The sequence below is a fragment of the Carcharhinus amblyrhynchos genome, chromosome 30, assembly GCF_965287045.1.
Source record: "Carcharhinus amblyrhynchos chromosome 30, sCarAmb.v2.hapA, whole genome shotgun sequence".
In the NCBI taxonomy this organism is placed as follows: domain Eukaryota; kingdom Metazoa; phylum Chordata; class Chondrichthyes; order Carcharhiniformes; family Carcharhinidae; genus Carcharhinus; species Carcharhinus amblyrhynchos.
In genome coordinates, this window is record NC_137353.1 from 14,043,975 (window position 1) to 14,069,451 (window position 25,477).

The 25,477-nt window shown below is 43.5% G+C and overlaps 1 protein-coding gene across 5 annotated transcripts in view; it reads right to left on the bottom strand.

Moving 5' to 3' along the window:
• The window catches only part of LOC145359990 (calmodulin-binding transcription activator 1-like), a 1,101,467-nt gene that overhangs the window by 12,332 nt on the left and 1,063,658 nt on the right, over positions 1-25,477 (bottom strand). For 3 of the 5 annotated variants that reach the window (XM_080214884.1, XM_080214882.1, XM_080214886.1), the window contains exon 22: positions 23,196-23,226. The exons of the other annotated variants lie outside the window; for them this stretch is intronic. In XM_080214884.1, coding sequence (XP_080071010.1) covers positions 23,196-23,226 — 31 coding nt within the window. The remainder of the gene's footprint in view (positions 1-23,195; positions 23,227-25,477) is intronic. 5 annotated transcript variants of the gene reach the window in all.

Here is a 25,477-nt window from a genome sequence, read left to right on the forward strand (position 1 = left end):
TATTCAATAAATATTTCCCATGGCGTGACTGTTGGTGACAATTGTAACTACATGCATTATTTGCAATCAAATTTCATTTTTGTCTCTTCCTTATTACTCCTGCAAAACATTTTTCTCCCCTTAATACTGGGATAAGGCTTGATGGGTGCAAATCTGGCTGAAGGTGCTTAAACACTAAATATCAGCAGGCTAAATGGCATCAGGTGCCATCATAAATGAGTCCAATTCTATCCTCATATGACCCATTTTAGGCTTGATGTGAAGTGACAAGCTTGTCAAGTTAGGATCATCGTCACAATAAGGGCCAAGGGATCAAAGCATAAACAAGTCAAAAAGCACAATCATTAAGCATGGGTTGCACCTGACAAGATTTCAGGGGCCTGTTTCTAATTATAAGTGATCGCGGTTTAGATGAGTTAAAATTGGGTCCAGTGTCACTTAAGGAGATTGGAAACTGAGCAAGGTAGCCTGTAAGTACATGGAGAGTAAAAGGGGTCGCAAGAGGTGTGGAACAGTGTAACAAGATTTGAACCAATTAGTGCCAATTACCATTTTTGGTTGTTCAAATGGCAGCAAGTTTCCATACAGCATGAACAAGCTAAAGTGGATGGAAGCCTATCACATTTTTGTAATTCATTAACAACATATATTTATAATACATCTTTAATTTAACAAAACATCCCATTGTTCTTCATGGACGAGGTGAGAGGGATGAGGGTAGAAGGGGAAAGGAATCAGAATTCGGGCACCAAAGAGGAACTGAGAGATGTGTTAGGGGAGGTAATCACAGGTGAAGTGAAATCGGTCATTTTTAAGGAGATGTTTGACTGAGGAGAGATGGAATATGAACATTCCTGAGGACACCACTACAGGCAAGCCCAGAAGTCAAATAATAGCAGCATTAAAACATGTGGATCCTTTCATTCTCTTTGAGCACTTTATTAGTTGTAAAAATTTTGGAGATGAGGGAAAAAAAATGCTTTTAACTGGATGGGATGTTTGGAGGTGGGAAGTCATGTGATAAAACCTCTAAGAATATGTCCAACCCTGAGGCCTGATGTTGTTTTCTATACTTTGTAAAGATTTTTAAATTTAGAATTTTTTTTATCAGTGTCCGCAAAAGTTTAAAGTTTAAAATTTATTTATTAGTCACAAGTAATACTTACATTAACACTGCAAAGAAGTTATTGTGAAATTCCCCTAGTTGCCACACCCCAGCGCCTGTTCGGGTCAATACACCTAACCAGCACGTCTTTCAGACTGTGGGAGGAAACCGGAGCACTCGGAAGAAACCCATGCAGACACAGGGAGAATGTGCAGATTCCACACAGACAGTGACCCAAGCTGGAAATCAAACCCAGGTCCCTGGCACTGTGAGGAAGCAGTGCTAACCACTGTGCCACCTTGTTGTCCAAATAGGCGATTAACACACACATTAATGAAATTAAATGCAATGAAATTACTGTGAAACTTCCTTAGTTGCCACACTCCGGCACTTGGATACATTGAAGAATTTAGCATGGCCAATACTTTTAACCTGCACATTTTTGGACTGGGAGGAAACCCATGCAAACACCAGGAGAACGTGCAGACTCTGCACAGACAGACATCCAATCCAGGAATTGAACCTGGGTCTCTGCCGCTGTGAGGCAGTGCTATCCATTCTGTGTTCTCAATTTCTTTTTCCAAGGAACTTTGTCAGCCATTAATGGCCGTTAATTCGGAAGTGGATGACAAGAATCTTAAGTGATCCATGAAATTTAGCTGAAATCGCCAGGGAGCCATGGGGTATCAATATTTTGCAGCCTTTCTGGTGACTATTGATAGTTGGATGTCAGTAGCTTGGAGCAAGGTTTGTTGTCAGGAGATGTAATAGAATTATTTTGAGATAAATTATGCTTAGAAGCAATAGCATTCTTTCCGTCACCCCAGTTATGCATTCATCTCTGGCAGGTCTACACTTGTTTGTACCAACAGTTTCAAAGAAGCCTTCGTAATTGTAAAATGAGTGCTCAGCCATTATAGATCAAAATCAGGAAGCTCCCTTTCACACAAAGGGCAGCTGAATCTGGAACTCTGTCCTCCAGGAGAATGTGGACAATGGGGGAATAATTGGAGCTTTCAAGACTGAAACTGGTAGATTTTTGTTAGGGAAAAGGTTCAAGAATACGGAACAAACATGGAGTCAAGTTGCAAACACTCCTGTTCCCAACATTCCTATGCTACCCGGGTCTGTTTGGGCTATCAAAGAGCAAACCAGCTTCTTCCTTCACCACAAGTTGATCTCATGATTTGTGGTGTGATTCAGCTGTCCTCAAAGTTTCTGAGATGCTGCAGCAACTGGGTTCTCTCAACATTTCAAAACTCCTGACTTGAATGCTGAAACATCCTGAAGCTGCATTTCTCATCAGTCCCATCCTCACATGTTGATGCTCCTGATCTCACACAGCAGAACAGCAAGCATTGCACTGATACAATCTGTGTGCGGGATCAGGGAAGAGAAAGGAAATGAAATGGAGACCATGTGGCAAAAGGTTGGTCTTAGATATAATCACAGAATCCTACAGTGCAGAAGGAGGCTATTTGGCCCAACAAGTCTGCACCAACCACAATCCCACTCAGGCCCTATCCCCATAATCCCATGCATTTACCCTAGCTAGTCCCCCTGACACTAAGGGGCAATTTGGCACTGCCAATCCACCCAACCCACACATCTTTGGAGTGTGGGAGGAAACCAGAGCAGCTGGAGGAAACCTACACAGACATGGGGAGAATGTGCAAACTTCACACAGACAGTGACCCAAGCCAGGAATTGAATCTGGGTCTTTGGCGCTGTGAGGCAGCAATGCTAACCACTGTGTCCCTGTGCTGTACTAGTTTCACACTATCCTCCTCACAGTGCCTGCATATTTCCTATCATCCGCAAATTTTAAATTGCAGATGAATTAATGTATATCTCAACATGACCCCTGAGGAATTCCACCAGAAATCTTCCTCCATCCTGAAAAACATCCATTAACCACTACTCACTGCTTCCTGTCACCCAAGCCAATTTCCTACCCATGCTGCTATTGCCCCTTTTATTCCATGAGCTGTAACTTTGCTTACAAGTCTGTTGTGCAGCATTATATCAAATGCCTTTTGAAAATCCATGTACACCACAACAACAGCATTGCCCTCATCAACCCCCTCCGTTACCTCTTCAAAAAACTCCAACAGGTTAAATAAACATAATTCTCCCTTAAGAAGTCCATGCTGCTTTTCCTTAATTAACCCCCATTTGTTCATGTGAATGTTTGTTTTGTCCTGAATTACTATTTCCAGAAGTTTCTCTGCTGCTGAAGTTAAACTGCCTAGCTTGTATCTGCTGGACTTATCTTTATGCCTGATTCTGATCAGGGTGTAACGTTTGCAATTCTCCAGTGCTCTAGCCCTGAGTCTGCGAAGGCTGAAAAACTCAGACCAGCCCCTTCGTGATTTCCACTCTCATTTTACTCTGTACCCTTGGATACTCAGTATCCAGTTTCGGTTGCCTTATCAACTTTAAGTGGAGACAGCCTTCCCAATACCTCTTCCTTATTAATCTTAAACCTTCCTAATGTCTGAAATATCCTAATTTTTGGCATGGGCTGGGTCACAGCCTCTTTCTTGGTGAAGACAGATGCAAAATATTCATTTAATACCTCAGCTATGCCCTCTGCCTCCATTCATAACTCATCATTTTAATTCCTATTTGACCCAACTATTCCTTTTGCCATCTTTTTACTGTGTATATGTCTACAGGAGACTTTGGGATTCCCCTTAAAGTTGCTGCCAGGCTTTTCTTACTCCTTTTGTGCTTCTCCAATTTGCTTTTTCACCTCACCTCTGAACCTTCTATATTCAGTTGGCTCTCAATTGTATTTTCTACCTGATAGCTAGTGTATGTACATTTTTTCTTCTTTATCTTAATTGCTATCTCTGTTGTTATCTAGGAGCTCTGGATTTGTTTGCCCAACCTTTCCGTTTTGAGGGAGTATACCTTGACTGTGCCAGATCTATCTCTTCTCTGAAGGAAGCCTCTTGTTCAGCTATACTGTTCTTCCAGCCAACATTTGACTCCAGTTTAAATGGCCTAGATCCATTCCTATCTCATTGAGGTTGGCTTTTTTCCAGTTAATTCATCTCACTCTGCATTGTTCTTTGTCCTTTTCCATCAACAGCCAAAACCTTAAAATAAAATGATAACTCTCCATTAAATGTTCTCCTGACATCTGATCCACTTGGCTCAGCTCATTCTCAGGAACAAGGTCTAGCTATGCCTATTTTCCCCAGGACTGTAAACATACTGTTGTAGATATTTTTTATGAACACACCAGAGGAAGTCTTACTCCTCTCTGCCATTTACACTACTACCATCTCAGTCTATATTTGAATAACTACCATTTCCTTGCAGATTTATTCCTCTACATCCTTCCCAATGGTTGGTGGCCTACAGGCTACATCATGCAACGCCATTGCACCTTCTTTTGTTCCTTAGCTCTAGTTTAATAGCTCAAATTGATTCTGTCATTGATGCCCCGGGACATCCTCCTCTTCAACACTGCAATACTCTCCTTATCTCCTCCTTTTCTCCATTTCCTATCATTCCTGAACACCTTGTATCCAAAAATATTTAATACTCAGTCCTGCTGTTCTCACAGTCAGGTCTCTGTTATTGCCACATCATCATATTTCACATAATCATATTTCAATCTGCACCTGTAACTCACTAATCTTATTCAACACACTCTGTGCATCCACATACGTGCACATGAACCCTGATTTAGACTTTATTACTTTCTCCCTTACTCTGACCTCACCTATTAACTTACTATTCCCAACTCTAGGGCTACCTTCCTCTCTGATATTATCTTCTGGTTCTCACACCCCTGCCAAGTTAATTTAAATCTGCCCCAATAATACTAGCAAAACACCCCACAAGGAACTCAGGGGTCTCCTGCACTATGTGCCTGTTTCTACTTAACTACTGGTCATCACCCTTTCCCTTCCTGTCTGCATACCCCTAAGCTGTGGGGTTGCCATATCAATAGATGTGCTATCCACAAATCTCTCAACTTCAAGGATGCACCATAGTGACTCCAGCTGCCGCTCAAGTTTCAAAACCTGGAGCTCATGCTGTCGCAACTGACAACACTTGCTGCACAAATGGTTACCCAAGTCACAGGAAGTGTCCTAGAGTTCTCACATAGGAGAGGGTGTGCACTCCAGAGGTTGGAGCAGTCCTACCATTCCTTTATCTTGATAGAAAGAATAGAAGAGGTTATCTTTTAAATGGGGTGAACTTATTAAATGTTGGTGTTCAGAGGGATTTAGGTGTCCTTGCATAAGAAAAACAGAAAAGTACCAGCAAAAAATGAGGAAGGTAAATGGTCCATTGGGTTTTAACGTAAAGGGGTGGAGAGCAAAAATCTGACGTCATCCTATATTTGTACAGGGCTTTGGAGAAACCACACCTTAAGTACTGTGTCCAATTAAGGGTGATTTTGCACCCTTACCAGCATATAGACGTTGCCAACTCAGTGGAAGCAACCTCACCGTGGCAGGCTGGAGCTATCATTGGAGCTGGAAGTTCCAGGCCTCAATGTCGGTCAGGGCTATGAGCATGAGGCTTCCTTGTGGTCCCTGACCTCCCTCAATCGTGTCCACCTCTCCTAGTGGAACTGCCAAGGCTCCAGAACTGCTGGTCTTCCGATTGGTCCTGCAGTATCGAGGTACTACCTGCTGAGAAGGTTGCTGAACTAGTCTCACTGCTGGCAGGTATGGGCTTGGGACCCCCGTTTTAATCCTGATGTTGAGGGCTCAAAGCCCGTGTAAAACTCTAGCCCAATATCTACTTGTGGCTCAATTTCAAATCTTGTTTGATAAGACTCCTGTAAGTAAGTATCTTGGGTCTTGGGATGTTTTATTATATTAAAGATACTGTACAAACACAAGTTGTTGTTATAAATTGGTGGACCCTATTCCCTGATCTGTGTTTCCTTCAAGTATGACTATGAATGGGAAATCAAGAATTTACCTCCATTCCTGATCCAATTTGTGACAATTAGCTGTTCTAACTGGAGAGGCGGAGGAGGAAGCAGTAAGCAATTATATAGCTTCTGCCCTCTTCTGCCACCATTCCCATCTCCTTCAACGACACGGTGTTTGTCCATCTTGAGAATGGAGAGTAGAGAAAGTTCCCAATATGTAAACAACCTCTCTCCAATATGCCCCTAAAACGGTACATACACTGGTACACTGAGTAGAAAAGAGGGACATCTTTATCTCTGCATTGATGTTGATAATGGCTGGAATTCCCTGGCTGTTCAAGCTGTTGGGATTCTCTGGTCCTGCTGCAGTGAACGGAGATTTGGTTGAGCACCAAATCCTCCATCCTTGCTTGCCTGGTGCAGCGGTGGGGGGTATGAACAGCCGGAGAATTCAAGCTATGGTCTTCCCAGAATCATGGATTCATGGGCAATGAAAATAGGGTCAAGGTTTAGCAGTTTCAACGCAGGCAGCTAGCACAGGGATACTGATTTGAATTAAATATAGTGGAGTTCTGTAAGCAAGAAGAAGAGCAGCTTGTGGAGGATGTGGGTTGGTCATCACTGACTGCAAGTACAAATCAGGCAACCAGTTGATCTGTTAATTTTCCCACAGCTGATTTCCAGGTCAAGAGATGGTTACAAGTTATTGTTAATTGACCTGAAAAAAGTGCAAACTGCCCAGGCAGTGCCAACAGGTGGAATGGCAAAAGTGAAGGAGCAAAGAAGAATTTGAGAGAAGGTTCACTTGTCTCATTCCTGGATGAGAGACTTATGAGAAAAGGTCAGACATGTTGGGCCTGTATCCATTAGAGTTTAGAAGAATTAGAATCATAGAATCTCTACAATGCAGAAGGAGGCTATTTGGCCCATCAAGTCTACACCAACAATAATCCCATCTATCCCCATAAGCGTTTATCCTACTTCACCTGACACTAAGGGACAATTTAACACGTTAATCCACCAAACCTGCACCATTTTTGATCTGTGGGAGGAAACTGGAGTACCTGGAGGAAACCCACCATGACATGGGGAGAATGTGCAAACTCTACACAGACAGTTAACTGAGAACAGAGTCGAACCTGGATCCCCGGAGCTGTGAGGCAACAGTGCTAACCACTGTGCCGCCATGTCACTTTCAGAGGTGATCTTATTGAATCACATAGATCCTGATAAGGTAGATATGGAAGGATGTTTACATTTGTGGAAGAGACTAGAACCATGAAACACAATGTAAGAATAAGGGGTCCATGAAACACAATGTAAGAATAAGGGGTTTGCTGTTTAAGACAGAAGGGGTAAAATTAATTCTGTCAAAGGGTTACTAGTACGTGGAATTCTGTTCCCCACAAAACAGTGGAGGCTGGATCATTGAATTTATTCTAGGCAGATTTGGAAGATTTTTGATGGACAAGTGTTATGGGGGCTGACAGGAATGTGGAGATGAAAGACAACCAGATCAGCCATGATCTTATTGAATGTGCGGGTAGTCTCAAAAGGCTGAATCCCTAATTCCTATGTTCTCATGTTTCTAAATGAGATTAATATTGGATTTTGCAGTTCATATTGGTCAGCCCAGTGCTTTGGAATCTTCTAGTCAGCCATTTGTCATGTTGGTCCCAAAGCTACCCAATCACATACAGAGGGATAAGTTTCCTGGGTTTGGCTGTCAACTCAAGATCTTACTTCATAATTCTTTGCCAATTCCAGCCTGGAAATTGCACTGTGCTCTCATGATGTTGCTGCATTCATAACAAAATACTCTGTCCGCGATTTTAACGGCAAAACCAACCCATTTACATTAATTAATCAAATGCTTTTGTTAAATTAATAATGAGAGGATTGGGCACAAATACATAATCCATTAACAGCACTTGACAGTACCATGGATGGAATGTTGGGGTTTACTGACACTATCCAGGATATAATGTTGGGGTTTATTGACACTATTTAATATCTAATGTTGCAGTCTGTTAATACTATCCAGGATATAACGTTGGGTTTTAGTGACACTATCCGGGATATAAAGTTGACACTATTCAGGATATAATGTTGGTGTTTATTGACACTATTTAGGATATAATGTTGGGGTTTATTGACAGTATCCAAAGAACAAAGAAAATTACAGCACAGGAACAGGCCCTTCAGCTTTCCAAGCCTGCACCAACCATGCCACCCGAATGAATTAAAACCCCCTACCCTTCCGGAGACCATATTCTTCTGTTCCCATCCTATTCATGTATTTGTCAAGACACTCCTTAAAACTCACAACCTATCTGCTTCCACTATCTCCCCCAGCAGCAAGTTCCAGCCACCCACCACCCTCTGTGTAAAAGACTTGCCTCGTACATCTCCTTTAAACATTGATCCTCGCAACTTAACCTATTCCCCCTAGTAATTGACTGTTCCACCTTGGGAAGAAGCTTCAGGCTATCCATTCTGTCCACGCCCCTCATAATCTTGTAGAATTCTATCAGGTCGCCCCTCAACCTCCATCATTCCAGTGAGAACAAACCAAGGTTCTCCAACCTCTCTTCATTGCTAATGCCCTCCATACCAGGCAACATCGTGGTAAATCTTTTCTGTACCCTCTCAAAAGCCTCCACATCCTTCTGATAGTGTGGTGACCAGAATTGAACACTGTATTCCAAGTGCGGCCTAACTAAGGTTCTATAACAGCTGCAACATGACTTGTTAATTTTTAAACTCATTGCCACAGCCGATGAAGGTAAACATGCCTTCTTAACTACTTTCTCCACCTGCATTGCCACTTTCAGTGACCTATGTACCTGTACACCCAGATCCATCTGCCTAGCAATACTCTTAAGGGTTCTGCATTGTATGTTTCCAAGTTGTAATGTGGTTTATTGACACTATTTAGGATATAATGTTGGGGTTTATTGACACTATTTAGGATACAATGTTGGGCTTTATTGATACTATTTAAGATACAGTGTTGGGGTTTATTGATACTATTTAGGATATAATGTTGGGGTTTATTGATACTATTTAGGATACAATGTTGGGGGTTTATTGATACTATTTAGGATACAATGTTGGGGTTTATTGACACTATCTAGGATATAATGTTGTCAATAGTGTCAATAAACCCCAATATTATATCCTAAATAGCGAATCAGACGTATTTAAAACAGTAATGCAAAATAGGTAAATCACAAATGAAGGGAAGACTCTCTGAGACAAACAGCATAAGGATTCCCTGCTATTCAACAGGACAAGGCTAGTGGCAGGGTCTATCTACCAACGCTGTTTGCGTTTTTGGGCAACAGGTAATTTGAGGGGAAGATTGGGTGTTTGCAATGCACATCCTCACTTGTATTGAATGAAACAAGAGGCGAAGGATAGAAAGCCACCTGTCCCTGTGGACAAAACAGGCTGTCATTGGCAACTATATTCTCAAAAGAAGCTCCCAGCGCGCACACAGTATAATTGATCAGGGGCTGAGTTGTCACTGTGACACTGGGAATGCTGTATTGCCATCGCTCTTCACCAGTGCGACAACCAGAACTCAAAGATCTTTCTCAGGAGTGACAGCAGAAGGTTAGCACACAGCTTTCTACTTTTGCTTGATGTTTTCTGCTTGAGAGGTGTTCTTGAGCAAGAATTTAAAACTCCTCCATTTCTGCGCACGAGTAAGAAATCTCTTTATTCACTGGTGTGAACCATCGATTACAGCAACTTGCAAAGTCCCACTGAACAGGATTAAAGCAGCTGTTTGTGATCCTGTGCCCTTGGTGATCTACCAAACCACTGGGGATATTTACTCTGAATGATGACCTCAGTAAAAGAATGAGATGCAGGAATACAGTAAGAAGTCCGACATCACCAGGTTTAAGTCCAACTGATAAATCGACGATTGTGGCACAAATCGGTTGGACTTAAACCTGGTGTTGGCAGACTTCTTACTGTGTTTACCCCAGTCCAACGCCGGCATCTCCACATCATGCAGGAATACGTCATGGATAATAGTGTTGAACTGATGAGATCGGATTGGCTACACTGACATACAATGTCTGACATTGAGTTCCATTGCAGTCAATGGAAGTAAGTATTGGGCTGTATGTATAATGGGCGTCTAATCCCACACCACCCATTTTCCATTATCACCCTGGATGTGTTTCTACCAAGTGTTGTGTAATCTACTGGTCTGGCAGCATCTGTGGAGAGAGAAACAGAGTTAATGTTTCAAGTCCATTTGACTTCTTCTGAGCAAAAGAAAGGGAGAAATGTGATGGGTTTTATACTGTTTAACAGAGGGTAGAACAGTTGGAGAAAAACAGTTGGAGAAGGTGGTCAAGGATATGTGTGACCTTAGGAGAGATTGCACAAAGATGTTTAGAGCACAAGAGAAAGGAAGTGTGAATAGCAGTGTTAAGAATTGAAGAAGGTGCTGATAGTGGCATTAAGAAAAGGTAGCAGAATGTGTTAGCAAGAGAACACAGATCAGTGCTCAGTGAAAACAGAACTCAAGAACAGTTGACAGATGGGATGATGTGTTTGGAGCTGATGGAGAAGTGGATCAAAGTATCACCGAGGGAGTGGTCGCTGCGGAATGCTAATGCGGTGGGTTGGGTGGATGGGGAAATGTGTTTCATGGAGGCACTGTGCTGGAGTTGGCAGAAATGGTAAAGGATGGTCATCTGAATGAGGTGACTGGTGCAGTGAGAAGGAAGGACAAAGGGAACCATATCATGATTCAGGGATGGAAGGGAGGGTGAGGGCAGATTTGTGGGAGATGGGTTAGACACTGTTGAGTGCCTTGTTACCCACAACGCGGGGGGTGGGGGGGGGGGGTGGGGCAGCATTGGATCTCCACTATCAGCATTTCGCAAGGACCATTCCTTCCATGACACCCTGGTCCACTCCTCCGTCATCCCCAATCTCTCATCCCCTTCCCATACAATTGCAGATGGTGCAAAACCTGCCCTTTTACCTTCTCTCTCCTCACTATCCAAGGCACCAAAGACTCCTCCCAGGTATAACAGCAATTGATGTGCATCTCCTTCAATTTGGACTATTGCATTTGCTACTCCCAATGTGATCTCCTCTACACTGAGGAAACTAAACACAGGCGAGGTAACCATTTTGCAGAACACATTCGTTCAGCCCACACGCAATACCCTATCCTTGCTATTACTTGCCATTTCAATTCACCATCTTGTTCTGCTATCCACATATCAGTCCTTGGTCTGCTGCAATGTTCCAGTGAACCCCAGTTCAAACTATGGGGCATCAAAAGGCCTCTGTCAGTATTCTACCACCCTGCCTGCCATCGGAACGGGCGAGGGACAGACAATAGAAATGTCCATTGGCCTCAGGTGGTATTTTCTGGTCTCGGATCGAACGAGCCGTAAAACCTTGCCCCGTATCTTCCCATTTGGCATGTTACAGCCTTCTGGGTTCACCATTGATCTTTCTCCTCCACTTTGACGCCCTTCTTTTAATCCCCCAAAAAATGTTTTTATTCCACCCCTCCCACAGAGGGCCATCTCTCATTGTTCTAAAGTTCTGCTTTCACTGAGCACTGACCTTTGTTCTTTTATTAACACATTCTGCTATCTTTATGCCACTGTTAACACGTTCTCTAAGTTTTAATACTGCCTTTCTCCGGTGCCCTAAACATCTCTCTTAACATCACACCTATCCCTGACACTATATTTTACTCCCCTTGCTCTCTAACAGTATAAAATCCATCACATTTTCCCCTTGCTTTAACTCTGAGTCATACAGACACGAAACGTTAGCACTGTTTCTCCCCACAGATGCTGCCAGACCTGCTGAGCTTCTGCTGTATTTTATTTCAGACTTCCAGTATCCGCAGTATTTTGCCTTTATATTATTATGTTGTGTGATTTAGTTCGGAGAGGCACAAACCTGGCTCCTCATGCAAGCCTACAACTTGTTTCAATTTAATTCATTCTATCAAATTCAGCAAGCCTCAAATTTGTGTCTGAAAATCTACTCCCATCGCTTAACCAATGGGCCTCTTGCCTGAGAGGAGCCAGAGCCACAATAATGTGGTTGACTCTCAACTGACCCTCTGAAATGGCCTAGCAAGCTACTCAGTTGTATCAGTCGTGGGCAACTAGGGATGCTGGTCAGCCTGTGATGCCCATGTCCCACGAATGAATGAACAAAACAGATGCTAGGATGTTGCCAGTCTTTCTGTGCATTCAGGAGTTTCATTATCAGCCTTTAGGTCTGTTCTGGCATTTATTTGGAGATTTTCCTCACCCCACCCCCCCACCTCTACTTTATTTGGCTTGTTGACTTTACCATCTCAAAGTTGGACATCTCAGCACATTAAGGCCACATGACATGGGTCACATAAATCAAAGAAGAACAGTTACAGCGTTCACTGTGCATGATGGCACTGTAAATGTGTTCAGAAACAACTTTTTCATATTATTGCCACACATCAGATGCAGGCAATCCCTTCCAGTATCACCCAGTACATTACATAGTAACAATATTCTCGGCAACGTGCAATCAATGACCGCAGGAACTTTAAAATATTATTGGAAGTATAGAGATGCAACAAGGCCAGAAAATCCATAACAACAGGCCAGCTCATACAAGACATAACAGGATCATATAAGTTCGCAAATCACACACGCTAGTATAAATCAGGTTCTCCCTTTTCTGAGCAGTTTCATTCATCACAACTCATTTGTGACAGAGGTCAAAGATCCAAACAAGCCAATGAATTCGAACAATCTTTTAGTCACTTGTTTAAAGCTGCAATATATTACATCAAAAAAATGGTTCTGCAGAAATCTATTGATAAGAAATAAATGGTAATACAACAGGTATTTTGCACTATGAGAGGCCAAGGCCCTTGGTGCAAGGCATAAGTACAATAAAGGGTAAAATAATTTTTGAGAGATGTTTGAGTCAATCAGGTGTTAAAATGAACTAACTGGGCATTGGTCATTGATGGTCTGGGTTTAGGAACATGATTGTGATGTCCAGCTGGTAAGCTGGAGCCAAGTTTAACCTGGCCTGTTCCATTAAGGCCACTGCTCAGGTATGATTTGTGACACAATGCTCTGCATAGGGACCATGGGTTCAAATCTCACCAAGGCAGCTATGGAGTATAAAAGTTCAATTAATAAAATCTGGAATTGAAAGTTAGTTCCAGTCATGGTGACCATGAAACTATCACTGATTGTCATAAAAACCCACTTAGTTCACTAAAAGTTTTAAAGCCTATTTATTAAAGTCATTAGTAGGCTTACAATAACACTGCAATGAAGTTACTGTGAAAATCCCCTAGTCGCCACACTCCAGTGCCTGTTCGGGTACACAGAGAGAGAATTTAACATTGCCAATGCACCTAATCAGCACATTTTTTGGGAAGGAAATCTACCATCCTTATATATACAAACTATAGCAATGTGGCTGACTCTTAAGTTCCCTCTGAAATGGCCTAGCAAAGTCACTCAGTTTGAGGGCAGTTTTAGGATGGGCAACAAATGCTGGCCATTGCCAGGAAAGTCCACATTCAAGAAAATAATTAAAGAAAGGCACATCCTAAGGGGAATTAGAACTTATATCTGAACCAAATCTCTGTATGCTGGTGGCTGCTTGTAAATCTTCAGCTTCTTCTGTCGTGGAGAGGCTGGGGGAAGTAAACCTAATAGGCAGCAAGCTTTGATTTCTGTGGTCTGCAGATTATAGGCTGACAGCATGACTGAAGGTGCTCGGGAGGCCATGGAAAAATTGAGTTAGAGTGGAAGCTGCTGTGATAAATCTGGGGGAAAGTCATTTTAACCAAACAGAGTGTAGGAATAAATGGGTCATTTTTGTGTAGGCAGGCTGTAACTAATGAGGTCCCGCTAAGATCAGTACTTGTGCCTTAGCTGTTCACAATATCTATCAATGATTTGGCTGTGGGCACCAAGGCCGGAACTCTCTGGTTGTTCATACTGGCGGGGTAGTCTTAGAATCCCACAGTGCAGAAGGAAGCCATTCGGCTCATCAAGTCTACACTGACCACAATCCCACCCAGGCTCTATCCCCATAATTTCCATTTACCCTAGCTAATCCCCTTGACACTAAGAGGCAATTTAGCATGGCCAATGCACCTAACCAGCACATCTTTCAGACTGTGGGAGGAAACTGGAGCACCCAGAGAAAACCCACGCAGACATAGGGAGTACGTGCAAACTCCACAGTCACTCAAGCTGGGAATTGAACCTGGGTCCCTGGTGCTGTAAGGCAGCTGTGCTAACCACTGTGGCACCATGTCGTCCTAGATCCCGCAGGATCTTCCAGCCCTGCCAATGGCGTCCACGCCACAGGTATTCCGGCAGTGTGGGATGCATTCAGCAGGAAACCGCGGTGACAATGGCAGGTGCCTTGCGCCACGGTGAAACATGTGGCAGATCGCACGGTAAATCCTGCCTCAAATGTAATATTCACGAGTCTGATTCAAAGCTAGGCGGGCATGTGTGTCGTGAGGAAAATGTAAAGAGGGACAGATTTAGTGAGTGGGCAACAATGCAGCAGATGGATTATAGGTGGAAAATGTGAGGTAATCCATTTTGGTGGAAGGAATAGATGTGCAGAGTATTTCCAAAATGGTAAGAAATTAGAAGGGAGCTGTGTCCTTGTCCATAAGTTACTGAAGGCTAGCATGCAAATGCAGCAAGCTATTAGGAAGGCTAATGGAAAGTTAGCCTTTATTACAAAAGGATTTCACTACAGGAGTAGTGAGATGTTGCTTCAATTATATAGCAGCTTGGTTAAGCCACACCTGAAGTACTGTATGCAGTTTTAGTCCCTGACCTCAGAAGGGATATTATTGCTACAGAAAGACTGCAATAAAAGTTCACCAGATTTGTTCTGGGAATGGCAGAACTGTCTTATGAAGAGAGTTGAGCAAACTGGACCTGTAATCTCTGGAGTTTCAAAGAATGAGAAATGATCTTATTGAAACCTACAAAATACACAAAAGAATAGATAGGGTAGATGCAGGTAAGAGAAGGGAAGTCTGATTGGGGAGTCTAGTATCAGGGAGCACACAATTTCAAAATAAGGCGAAGCCATTTAGACCAAGATGAGGTGAAATCTTTCACTCAGAGGATCATGAATCTTTGGAATTTGCTCCCCAGAGGGCTGCGGAAGCTCCATCATTAAAGCAGAGATTGATAGATAACTGATCAACAATAATGTAAAGGATTACAGGAATACTGGGTGTAAAAGGAATTGAAGTATCCAATCAGCCATGATCATATTAAATGGCAGAGCAGGCTTGATGAGCTGAATGGCCCTCCTATGTTCCTGAGCCCTGTCAATAGAAAACAGGCGGCTGGCCCATCCCATCAGTTTCCTGCAGGGTAAGTGAACATTACCCCTTGATTTGAGGCCATCAGTAAGGAGAGCTGTGTACAAGATCGGGCAGGAAAAAGAGGAATGGTTAGAGAACCAATAACCATAATGATACCAATGTACGAAAGAGACAGGGCCAAATGTGATGGAGGCAACTGGAGTGGTATATTCTTAGTGCTTATTCTTATTCAGACTGCTTCTGAAAGGGAAAGTACCAGGGCTGAGATGGAACACCTCCTTCTACACTATATCCATGGGGTTGGGGGGGTTTAGCAACCACTGTTTCCTTTCATTACCCTATACTGTGCACAGCCTATTTCTTGTACCATGGGACCTTCCTAATATTAAACGAGAGCCACACATGTGGACATCATGAAGGAGCCACTCCTTACATGCAACCTGTTATGTCCCTCAGTGCCATATTCCTGACTGCTGTGTGACTGCTCATCCATACACCTTGGAGGGAACATTGTCAGCGATACTTCAGTAAGGGGGAAGTGACTCTGTTGTAGTGACAGTCAAGTTAAACAATTACATGGACAATGGGATCATTCCTAGTTGCTAAGGTGGAACAGTGTTTAATGTTGCCTCACTGCTCACTGCCACTGCTCAGATTAATTTTTAATTTTTAAAAAAAATTCATTTATGGGACATGGGTGTCGCTGGTTGACCAACATTTATTGCCCATCCCTAGTTGCTAGAGGACAGTTGAGAGTCAATCACATTTCTGTGGCTCTGGAGTCACATGTAGTACAGACCAGGTAAGGACGGCAGATTTCCTTCTCTAAAGGATAATGGCGAACCAGATGGGTTTTTCCAATAATCAACAATGGTTTCATGGTCATCAGAAGATTGTTAATTCCAGATAATTTTTATTGAATTTAAATTCCAGCATCTGCCAGTGAATGACCTAAGTGAGCGCAGCAGAGGTCAATTGTTGAAGGTTTCAGTAGTGTCAGTTCTTTGTAGTAAATCCTTGGCCCAGTCTCCTGGAGGCTCTGATTATATTGCCCAGCACAGACTGAGAGCGTTCCTGTGAAGCTTGGGATATTTTACCATGTTGAAAATGTGTACAAATGCAAGTTGATGATGTTCTTCTAAGTGCACACTAGTTCTCTTTACAGTGGTGAATGTCAATTGGTTAAACTGGTATTCTGTTGCAGTCAGAGCATGTTGAATTTGCACGAGACTAAACATGGGTTATGTTGGATGCTCTCGGTAGGGTGGTCCTCTCTCAATCCAAAGATATGTGGGTTAGGTGGATTGGCCATGCTAAATTGCCCCTTCATATTGGGGGGATTAGTTAGGGTAAATGCAGGCGGTGATGGGGATAGGGTCTGGATGGAATTGTGGTCAGTGCAGACTCAATGGGCCGAGTGGCCTCTTTCTGCAATGTAGGGACTCTATAATTACTGCTCTTTGAGAACGCATACACAACTCACAAAGATACAAGTATGGCCCAATCCCTGGCATGTCTTTTTTTACCCTGGCACCAACTCTGCTACATGAGACTCTGGGAGCTAGGAGGAAGATTTTAGTCAGGTTTGGATTCACCGAGAGAGGTGGTGCCACCATTGAAACCACAGCATCAATGGTTGTCAGACCTTTGGCATCAGATCAAGCCCAAGACCAGTTGCAATGCCTTTTCTTGTCAACTTGGATTTGTTTGTCTCTCTTGTAGAGACCATGAATTGGATTCAATTGGGCAGCAGAGTGGTTAGTACTGCTGCTTCACAGCGCCAGGGACCTGGGTCACTGTCTGTGTGGAGTTTGCACATTCCCCCTGTGATTGTGTGGGTTTTCTCCGGGTGCTCTGGTTTCCTTCCACAGTCCAAAGATGTGTGGGTTAGGTGGATTGGCCATGCTAAATTGCCCCTTTGTGTCAGGGGAACTCATAGAGTAAGTGCATGTGGTTATGGGGATAGGCCCTGGGTGGGATTGTGGTCGGTGCAGACTCGATGGGCCAAATGGCCTCCTTCTGTACTATAGGATTCTTTGATTCTAAGTTGAATTGGTTTTTGAAGCGAGCAAGGAGATGGACTAAGAGCTTGCCCTGTTCACTCCGCGTGTCGGCATTGTAACTTTAAGAATGAGTAAAACATAAAAAAAACTAATGATTAAACTTGAAAACATTTTGGGAGTTTAGTTTCCTTTCTGTGTCAGTTTTAGTTAATTAAATTCCTGGTTGGAGTATCCGAATCCGCTTGTTCACTGAAAATAAGCAATATGTTAATTATGTTAAAATGTGTGGAGTAGGATCTTAGGTAACTCATAAAACCAGGTGTCAGAAATAGAGCCGAGGATAAATGGAATCCCCCTGTAGCTATAACAATTGTGAAAAGTAACGCATGTGCAACAATCTTCCTATGATCACTCATGGAATGGATCGTCTCCAATTGTAAATGGAGGTATCAAACCCTTATGTGAACATTGGTATAAACGGAGGAACTTGCATTTGGATAGTCATGCCAACATCTCACCCTGAGATGGACAACAGTGTAAACAAGGTTACACTATTTCTCGTACAGCTATTAACCTGCAGCTAATTATTCCGTGATCCCATTACAAACATGCAAAGCAAGGGTTAGAGATGGAATTGAGGGCATTATACAGTACTCCGTTACACTTAAAAGCCACTGAACGTGTGGATAATGGACAAAGATAATGTTTAGTGTAGTAAACAGCCTGACAGACAATGAAGTCTTGGGCTGAATCTAATGTTCTCTCTAAACAGCAACCAGAAAATTCCCATATAGACCCACACAAATTGGCTCTTTTACTTCATCATTCATAAATAAAAGGATCTGTGAACTTAAACTAATCGCCAGCATGTTCCAAAAAATATACAGGGTACATCGGTTCCATCCCTAGTCTGTGCCAGGATAGAATGGGGTTGAGGAGCGTGGCAAACATCAGCTAGGGATGTTTGCCACTAGAAAATGCATAAGAGTGAAGTTTGGGCGTGGACAGGACACAGCTCAACTTTGATGCCTGCCACAGTTAAATAGCCAGAAAATATTTGCGGACTGAGACTCATACGTGAAGATTAAGCACTGCTGTTGAAGGTTTGCAGTATTGGGAAGCACCACCAGCCTGAATTCGACGAGGAACAGGAGAGGGGAAAGCATTCATAATTTTCCAAACTATCTGGGAAAGGAACACTAGTTTTCTATAACATACTGCAGCTTTAAATACTATCAATCATCTTGACTTTAGCCTGTGACATCAGCCATTTGCATGCATGCAGTCATTCCAAACTAGATAATCCATAGTTACTAATCTGCTGGGGCTGTTAAACCTCACAGGGAGCTGGGTATGTTGGCAGGGGTGCCTCTGCAGGCTGGCTCATGGGATGCAACACCAAACCCTCAGAAATCTTGGAAAAAGCAAGCTGCCACTGTAAAAGAATAGTCTTCACATTAACCCATTATTTCTCCAGCACGGGCTTTTGATCACTGAGGGGGCAACTTTTGCTCAGAAAGTGACACCATATGGAATAAAGTGCAATTCTCACAACTGCTGAAATTGGAGCACTGGACTGTGTTCCATCCACATTTAAAAAGCATATGAATAAGTATATGGGTAAGAAAGGATTAGAGGGACGTGGACCAAACGTGGGCAATTGAGACTAGCTGGGAAGACAGTCGGCATGGACTGCTTGGGCTGAACGCCCTATTTCAATGCTGTATTGCTCTATGACTGGTGGCCAGCTCTCCCGCATTAGCTTTGAACACTGAATTCTCTGTAAATCAAATGAGCAAATGCAGCATCACAAGATTGTGAAGGTGCTGGTGAGGCCACAGTGGAATACTGTGTACAGTTTTGGTTTCCTTACTTGAGAAAGGATATATTGGCACTGGAGGGGGTTGCAGAGGAGACTCACTACTTTGATTCCAGAGTTGAGAGTGTTGGCTTATGAGGAGAGACTGAGTCAACTGGGGCTATACTCATTGGAATTCAGAAGGATGAGGGGAGATCTGATAGAAACATATACGATTATGAAGGGAATAGATAAGATAGAAACAGGGGAGTTGTTTCCACCGGCAGGTGAAACTAAAACTAGGGGTCATGGCCTCAAAATAGGGGGAGCAGATTTAGGACTGAGTTGAGAAGGAACTTCTTCGCACAAAGAATTGTGAATCTGTGGAATTCCCTGCCCATGAAGCAGCTGAATTTCACTTGAGGAGCACGTCTCTATCCAGAACCAGAGGGCACAACCTCAGGCTAAAGGGACGATTCTTTAAAACAGAGATGAGAATGAATTTCTTCAGCCAGAGAGTGGTGAATCTGTGGAACTCATTGCCACAGAGGCTGTGGAGGCCAGGTCATTGAGTGTTTTTAAGACAGAGATGTATAGGTTCTCGATTAATAAGGGGATCAAGGGTTAGGGGGAAAAGGCCACAACTGGAGTATTATGTGCAGTTCTGATCATCACATTATGGAAAGGATGTGATTGCACTGGAGGGCATGCAGAGGAGATTCACCGGGCTGCTGCCTGGGATGAAACTGTTAAGCTATGAAGAGAGTTGGATAATCTTGGATTATTTTCCTTGGAGCAGAGAAGACTCAGGGACAAGAAGCATCATAGAATCCCTACAGCGATCAAGCTGTACAAGTTTATGAAAGGCATGGATAGGGTGAATAGGGAGTAGTTGTTCCCCTTGGTTGAAAGGTTAGTCACAAGGGGACACAAGTTCATGGTGAGGGTCAGGAGGTTTGGGGGAGATATGAGGAAAAATATTTTTACCCAGAGGGTGGTGATGGTCTAGAGGGCGGGTGGTGGAGGCGGGATGCCTCACATCCTTTAAAGTACCTGGATGAGTATTTGGCACATCATAACATTCAAGGCTATGGGCCAAGTACAGGTAAATGGGAATAGGTAGGTAATAAGGTGTTTCTCTTGTGTCAGTGCAGACTCGATGGGCCAAAGGGCTTCTTCTGCACTATGTGATCCTGCGTGCTGTTGGGAACGGGTGAATCCATTTCCAATGATCAATGAAGATGATGGGAATAGGAGGGGAGGGTGCATGGAGAAGTTAATCAGTGATGCTTTATCCTTTTAGGCCTGGGATCAGATCAGACCGAAAAGCCAGGATCTGCCACTCCTGATCACATTGGGTGGGTTTGGCAACGGGAGCGTAAAATTTTGCGAGGATTCCTAAATCATGTTTCATGCTGATGTAAATGTGTGATGTGAATGTCCCCTCCCCAGGTCAGTGATAGGGCATGATTCCCAATGTTGGACAATGGGACCATCATTTGAATGCATTAGCATCTAATTGTCATGCCTCTATACCTGGATCACTCCCATCCCCTGTCAGAAAATCCTTCCATGTTGACCTGAGGCCAGAAAGGCATCTCCCAAGGCACGCACCCGGCAAGCAGAACTCCCAGGGAAGTTCAGGTGAGTGCACTGTTCATGTGGAAGAGGATTATGCCCAGACACTCCCCTGGGCACTTCCTTGGCAGTGCCAGGGGAATTGCTGGGTTTTTGCCAGAGAGTCAGTGTCAGGAGGCTATGCCCATGAAGTACTATGGTCATGCCGAGGGCAGTGTTGGGAGGATATTGGGGTGGCACGATGGCACAGTGGTTAGCACTACTGTCTCACAGCACCAGGAATCCGGGTTCAATTCCGGCCTCAGGTGACGTGTGGTGTTTGCACGTTCTCCCCATGTCGGCATCGGTTTCCTCAGGTGTTCTGGTTTCCTCCCACGGTCCAAAGATGTGCAGGTTAGGGTTGTTTGGCCATACTAATTTGACCCTAGTGTCAGGGGGAATATTTAGGGTTAATATGTGTGGCTGCGGGAATGGGGCCTGGGAGAGACTGTAATCAGTGCAGACTTGATGGGCCACATGGCCTCCTTCTGTACTGTAGGGATTCTATGATTCTGTGATTCTATGATGTGAGAGGATGCGGTTCCCGGCAAGCTCTTTTACACTAGGGCGTCCTTTAAAAATGAGACCCCGATGGCAGTGCCTGGGGCCAGTGCCAAAGGGAAGCTCCTGGGAATGACCCTCTCCCCTCCCCTGGAAGGTCTGCTCAGTGATGGACTAAGTGCTGGTGGTGAGGATGAATCAGGGGCCACCTTGTCAGTGTCACATCATGGGACCTTACCTTTAGGTTTTTTACTCTAATTCCTGTACTATAAGGCGGAGAAAACCATTGTTGCCGGTCTCAATGCCGCTTTTCTCACCTGCTATCAGCCTTTGCCGACCTCTGGTTAAATTCCACCCTAATTCTATCAGTTATACGTGAAATAGACTGCAGGATGTTTTCAGTCCACTTCCTAATATACAGAGCTGTAGTTTGGCCCATATTAGAATCATAGACTCCCTACAATGCAGAAGGAGGCCATTTGGCCTATCAAGTCTGTACCAGGCATGATTCCATCCAGGCCCTATTCCCATAATCCTACAAATTTACCCTGCTTATCCCCTAACACTGGCATTCTTACTCTGAGGCCACTGGATAGTAGATGTGGGAAATGTATTAGTATAGTGTGATAGGGAGCATTCTAAAATTGGAACAAAGACAGGATACTGGGATAGACTAGTGGGATCCCTGCTTTGTCTCTAGCCCACACTGTATACCTAACCTGAGAGTGCTTGATGCTGACACTGGGTCAATAGTAAAGCGTTCAATTCCCTAAGACACACATCGCATAAAATAGAATTTTATGGAAGTTTTATGCTGGCTTGCCTTTATTATGAAAGGACAGGGAATGGTTTATTTTGAAAGGTCAAGCAATGTCAGCAGTATTTTCTGGGACTGGGAGAGAAACCTAAATGATCTTTATTGGGCATTCTTCTGAAATAAAAGGCAGGTCGATCACAACTGTTATATCTTTAATTCCAAGAATCAGCTATTCAATTCATAGGAAGTGCTGTCCAGTCTGCTCTTTTTCTGGGGTGACCCTCATTCAAATGCTGCAGCGGGTTGGCATCACCTCCTTTGACAATATGCATCAACATTGCTCTCCAATCATGATGATGGTGGGGAGGGATGGAACAGTATGATGAACTGAACCCAAACAGAGTGCAATGTGGTAAGGGTCACACAGCCACTGTTGGGCTTCAGATGGTTCAACATCAAATTCTAGTCTGGTGTTCACGGCTGTCTTGATTCTCCAAACCCCAGATTTTGGATCTGCAGTGACCCTGACATGTTGGACCTCAATCATCCAAAGGCCGATGTTAAAAGATCCCCTACGCGCAGTAGAAGAAACATGCTTCAATGTACGGTATGGTTCTCCAAAGCACCCAGTACCACATTGGGACTCTATTACTGCCCAGATTGGGCTTCGCTCATTCTTTGATAAAACGCCAATGCGTCAGAGACAATATCACTTCAGCCAGGTAGTGCACGCATCCACTCTAATAATTGCACCACTTGGCTTTGCTTGTCTTTTTGAATTCCTAAAAACCTTGGTGTCAGATCCCATGAGCCAACTTGGTTCCAAGTTAAACACTTTGATTGGCTAACTCCTGGATGCTGTTCATACCATCCAGTATCCCACAATTCAACACAAGTGTCATTCTGGATCATGCACAAAAAATAATTGGTGAAATCATTCTTCATATATATATTTTATATATATATATAATATAGAGTAGAAAATGTATCTTTAAGAAGCAGATTTGTTAGTATTGTGTGGGGTGTTAGTTTAGTTATAGGCAACAAACATGAGAATTGGCAAGTTAGGCTGCAGCCTCATGCAAGCAGGCACCAAGCAGAGATAGAGAGAAGCTGGCCAGCAGAAGGCTACACTCACCCTTTTGTACAGTCTATGGTCCACCAGGGGGCTTTAGACAGCAAAACAATACCAAACAGCTATTAGCAAACCAGATGTACCATCAATTTATCAGACCAAAGGCAGGTTTCAATACTTCACATTTTGATGCAACTTGATGCCACTCCTCCCTCCCCTCCTCCTTTTTTGATGCTTGCCTTCAAAGCCCCCTCACCTTCTCCAACTCGGAGAGAGGGTGAGTCGGATGACAAGGCCTCCCCCCCCACTCCCCAATTGGCTATCAACACCATGGTTGCCCTGTCTTGTGGACGGGTTTGCCAGAAGATGAGTGTCTACAAGACAACAGGGACATTCCTCCTTCTGTTCTCCTGGCCCTGCCACCAGGGCCAATGATGATTTTCACAGATGCTGGTCAATGGGTTAGAGTGAGCATGCTTCATAGCTCTCAACCCGTCAAGCGGGTTTTCAAGGCCAACTTCCCCAATGGCAAACAGAATTAGCCAGTGACTCAATTACACACCTGTTTGAATTCAGAGAGCAAGTCTGTCTTCTAACTCACATGCCTCAACTTAAATACAGAACAACAACTGAGGCCATTCGGACCCCAATATGTTTTTCATCATCTCTCACTTATGCCTTTGAACAATGAAGCTGCACATTGTGCCGAAAGGGCGAGATAATAAGGCAACTCAAGTGGTCTCCAGCATACAAGCACCGAGTGTTGTGACCAGGGGAATAAAAGAGAAAGGACACGTTCACAAGAATTAAATGAACAGGAGTGTGTAAAAGCGAGTTGACCATGAGTTCAAATGTCCCTGTAACATACACATTATTGAGATAGAAAAACAAGCAATGCAGTAATGAAAGTGTTAAAATGAACAACCTCACCCCTCTGAAAGATTAGTAACAATCTCACCAAACCTGGCCTGGAATGCCTTGTCTGCCTATAGAACACCAAAGTTCTAGACCCAGGGACTGTGCAGAGGCATGGTGGGCCGAATAGTCTTCTTCCGTGCTATACCTTTCAATGATTTTGATGAAAGACAAGTTGCCCAGAATTAGCATCATCAGCTTACTGATGCGACAAGCTGCCAGTTTTCTGGATCCATGCATATGGCTATGTGAGTGTGAAAGAATGTGTGTGTGTGACTGGGTGTTTGTGGGGTGTGTATGTTTTGTGGGCATGTGTGTGTGTGTTTGTGGCCATGTGTCCGTGTGTGTTTGTGGGGGTGTGTGTTTATAGGCAGATGTGCTTATGGACACATGTGTTTGTAGGCATGTGTGTCTGCATGTGCCTGTGTCATATTTTGTCCTGGAGAGTCTGTGTGTAATCTTCACCATTTGCATGTGCACCAGTTGGTTGTTTGGAGAAAGCCAAGGTTTCTCAGCATCAAGTGTCAGTTTGTAATATTCCAAAAAAATGACTGAGTTAAGCAAATCTGTTGCTCCCTTAAGTCTCTTAAGAGTGTCACATCTCTTTCAGGACCTAACTCCTGCACTGTGCATTACCAGGAATTGTGGCTTTTACTTTAGGTTTTTCTTTTTTACAAAGGAAAACTATTCTGTCTCTGTTCAATGAAGTATATCAAGTGGACAGTGAGATTCCACCTGAGACTAATTTTTGCCCCATGCAGCTTGTTGCTAATATTCCTCAAAAAGCATTTTTAGCCTCATGTCTTCTTTCTCGCTCTCCTTATAGAATCAGACAGGACATCCATCGTGAGGCTGTTTGTCAATCAGTTATCTAATTAGTTCCATTCCCTTGCTCTGCCCCATAGCCCTGCAAAGTTTTCTTTTTTGGAAGCTATTATTGAATCTGCTTCCACCACCCTTAAATGCTGTGCATTCTGGATCGTAATAACGCACCGCATTAAGAGAAAACTCCTCGGCCTGAGTCTTACCACCGTTCATGCTGGTGGGATCCTGCAGCGGTGAACGGAGATTTGGCTGGGCAGCAAATTCTCTCACTTCACTGCCACGGGAATCATGCCCCTCATCATCTCCTCTGAACTTCTTTCCCCCAATTTTCATAAATCTGTTCTTATCCTAATTTCTTGCTCTCGATTCAATCTCTGATTTTTCTTTGTCCTGGGATACTTTTATTCCCCACCTTTCTGATGTTACATTTTTATTAGACAAACCTTCCTGGGATATGAATGGGGCAAAATGCAGTGCTGAGGTACAGAACTGAACAAATCAGGATGCAGCTGTTTTGCAATTGGAGGTGATCTTCTCTTAGCCTTGTTTGCTTGGCTCCTGGGCTCTTGTCAACAGCCCTAACAGACCAGTCAGTGGAAAACTGA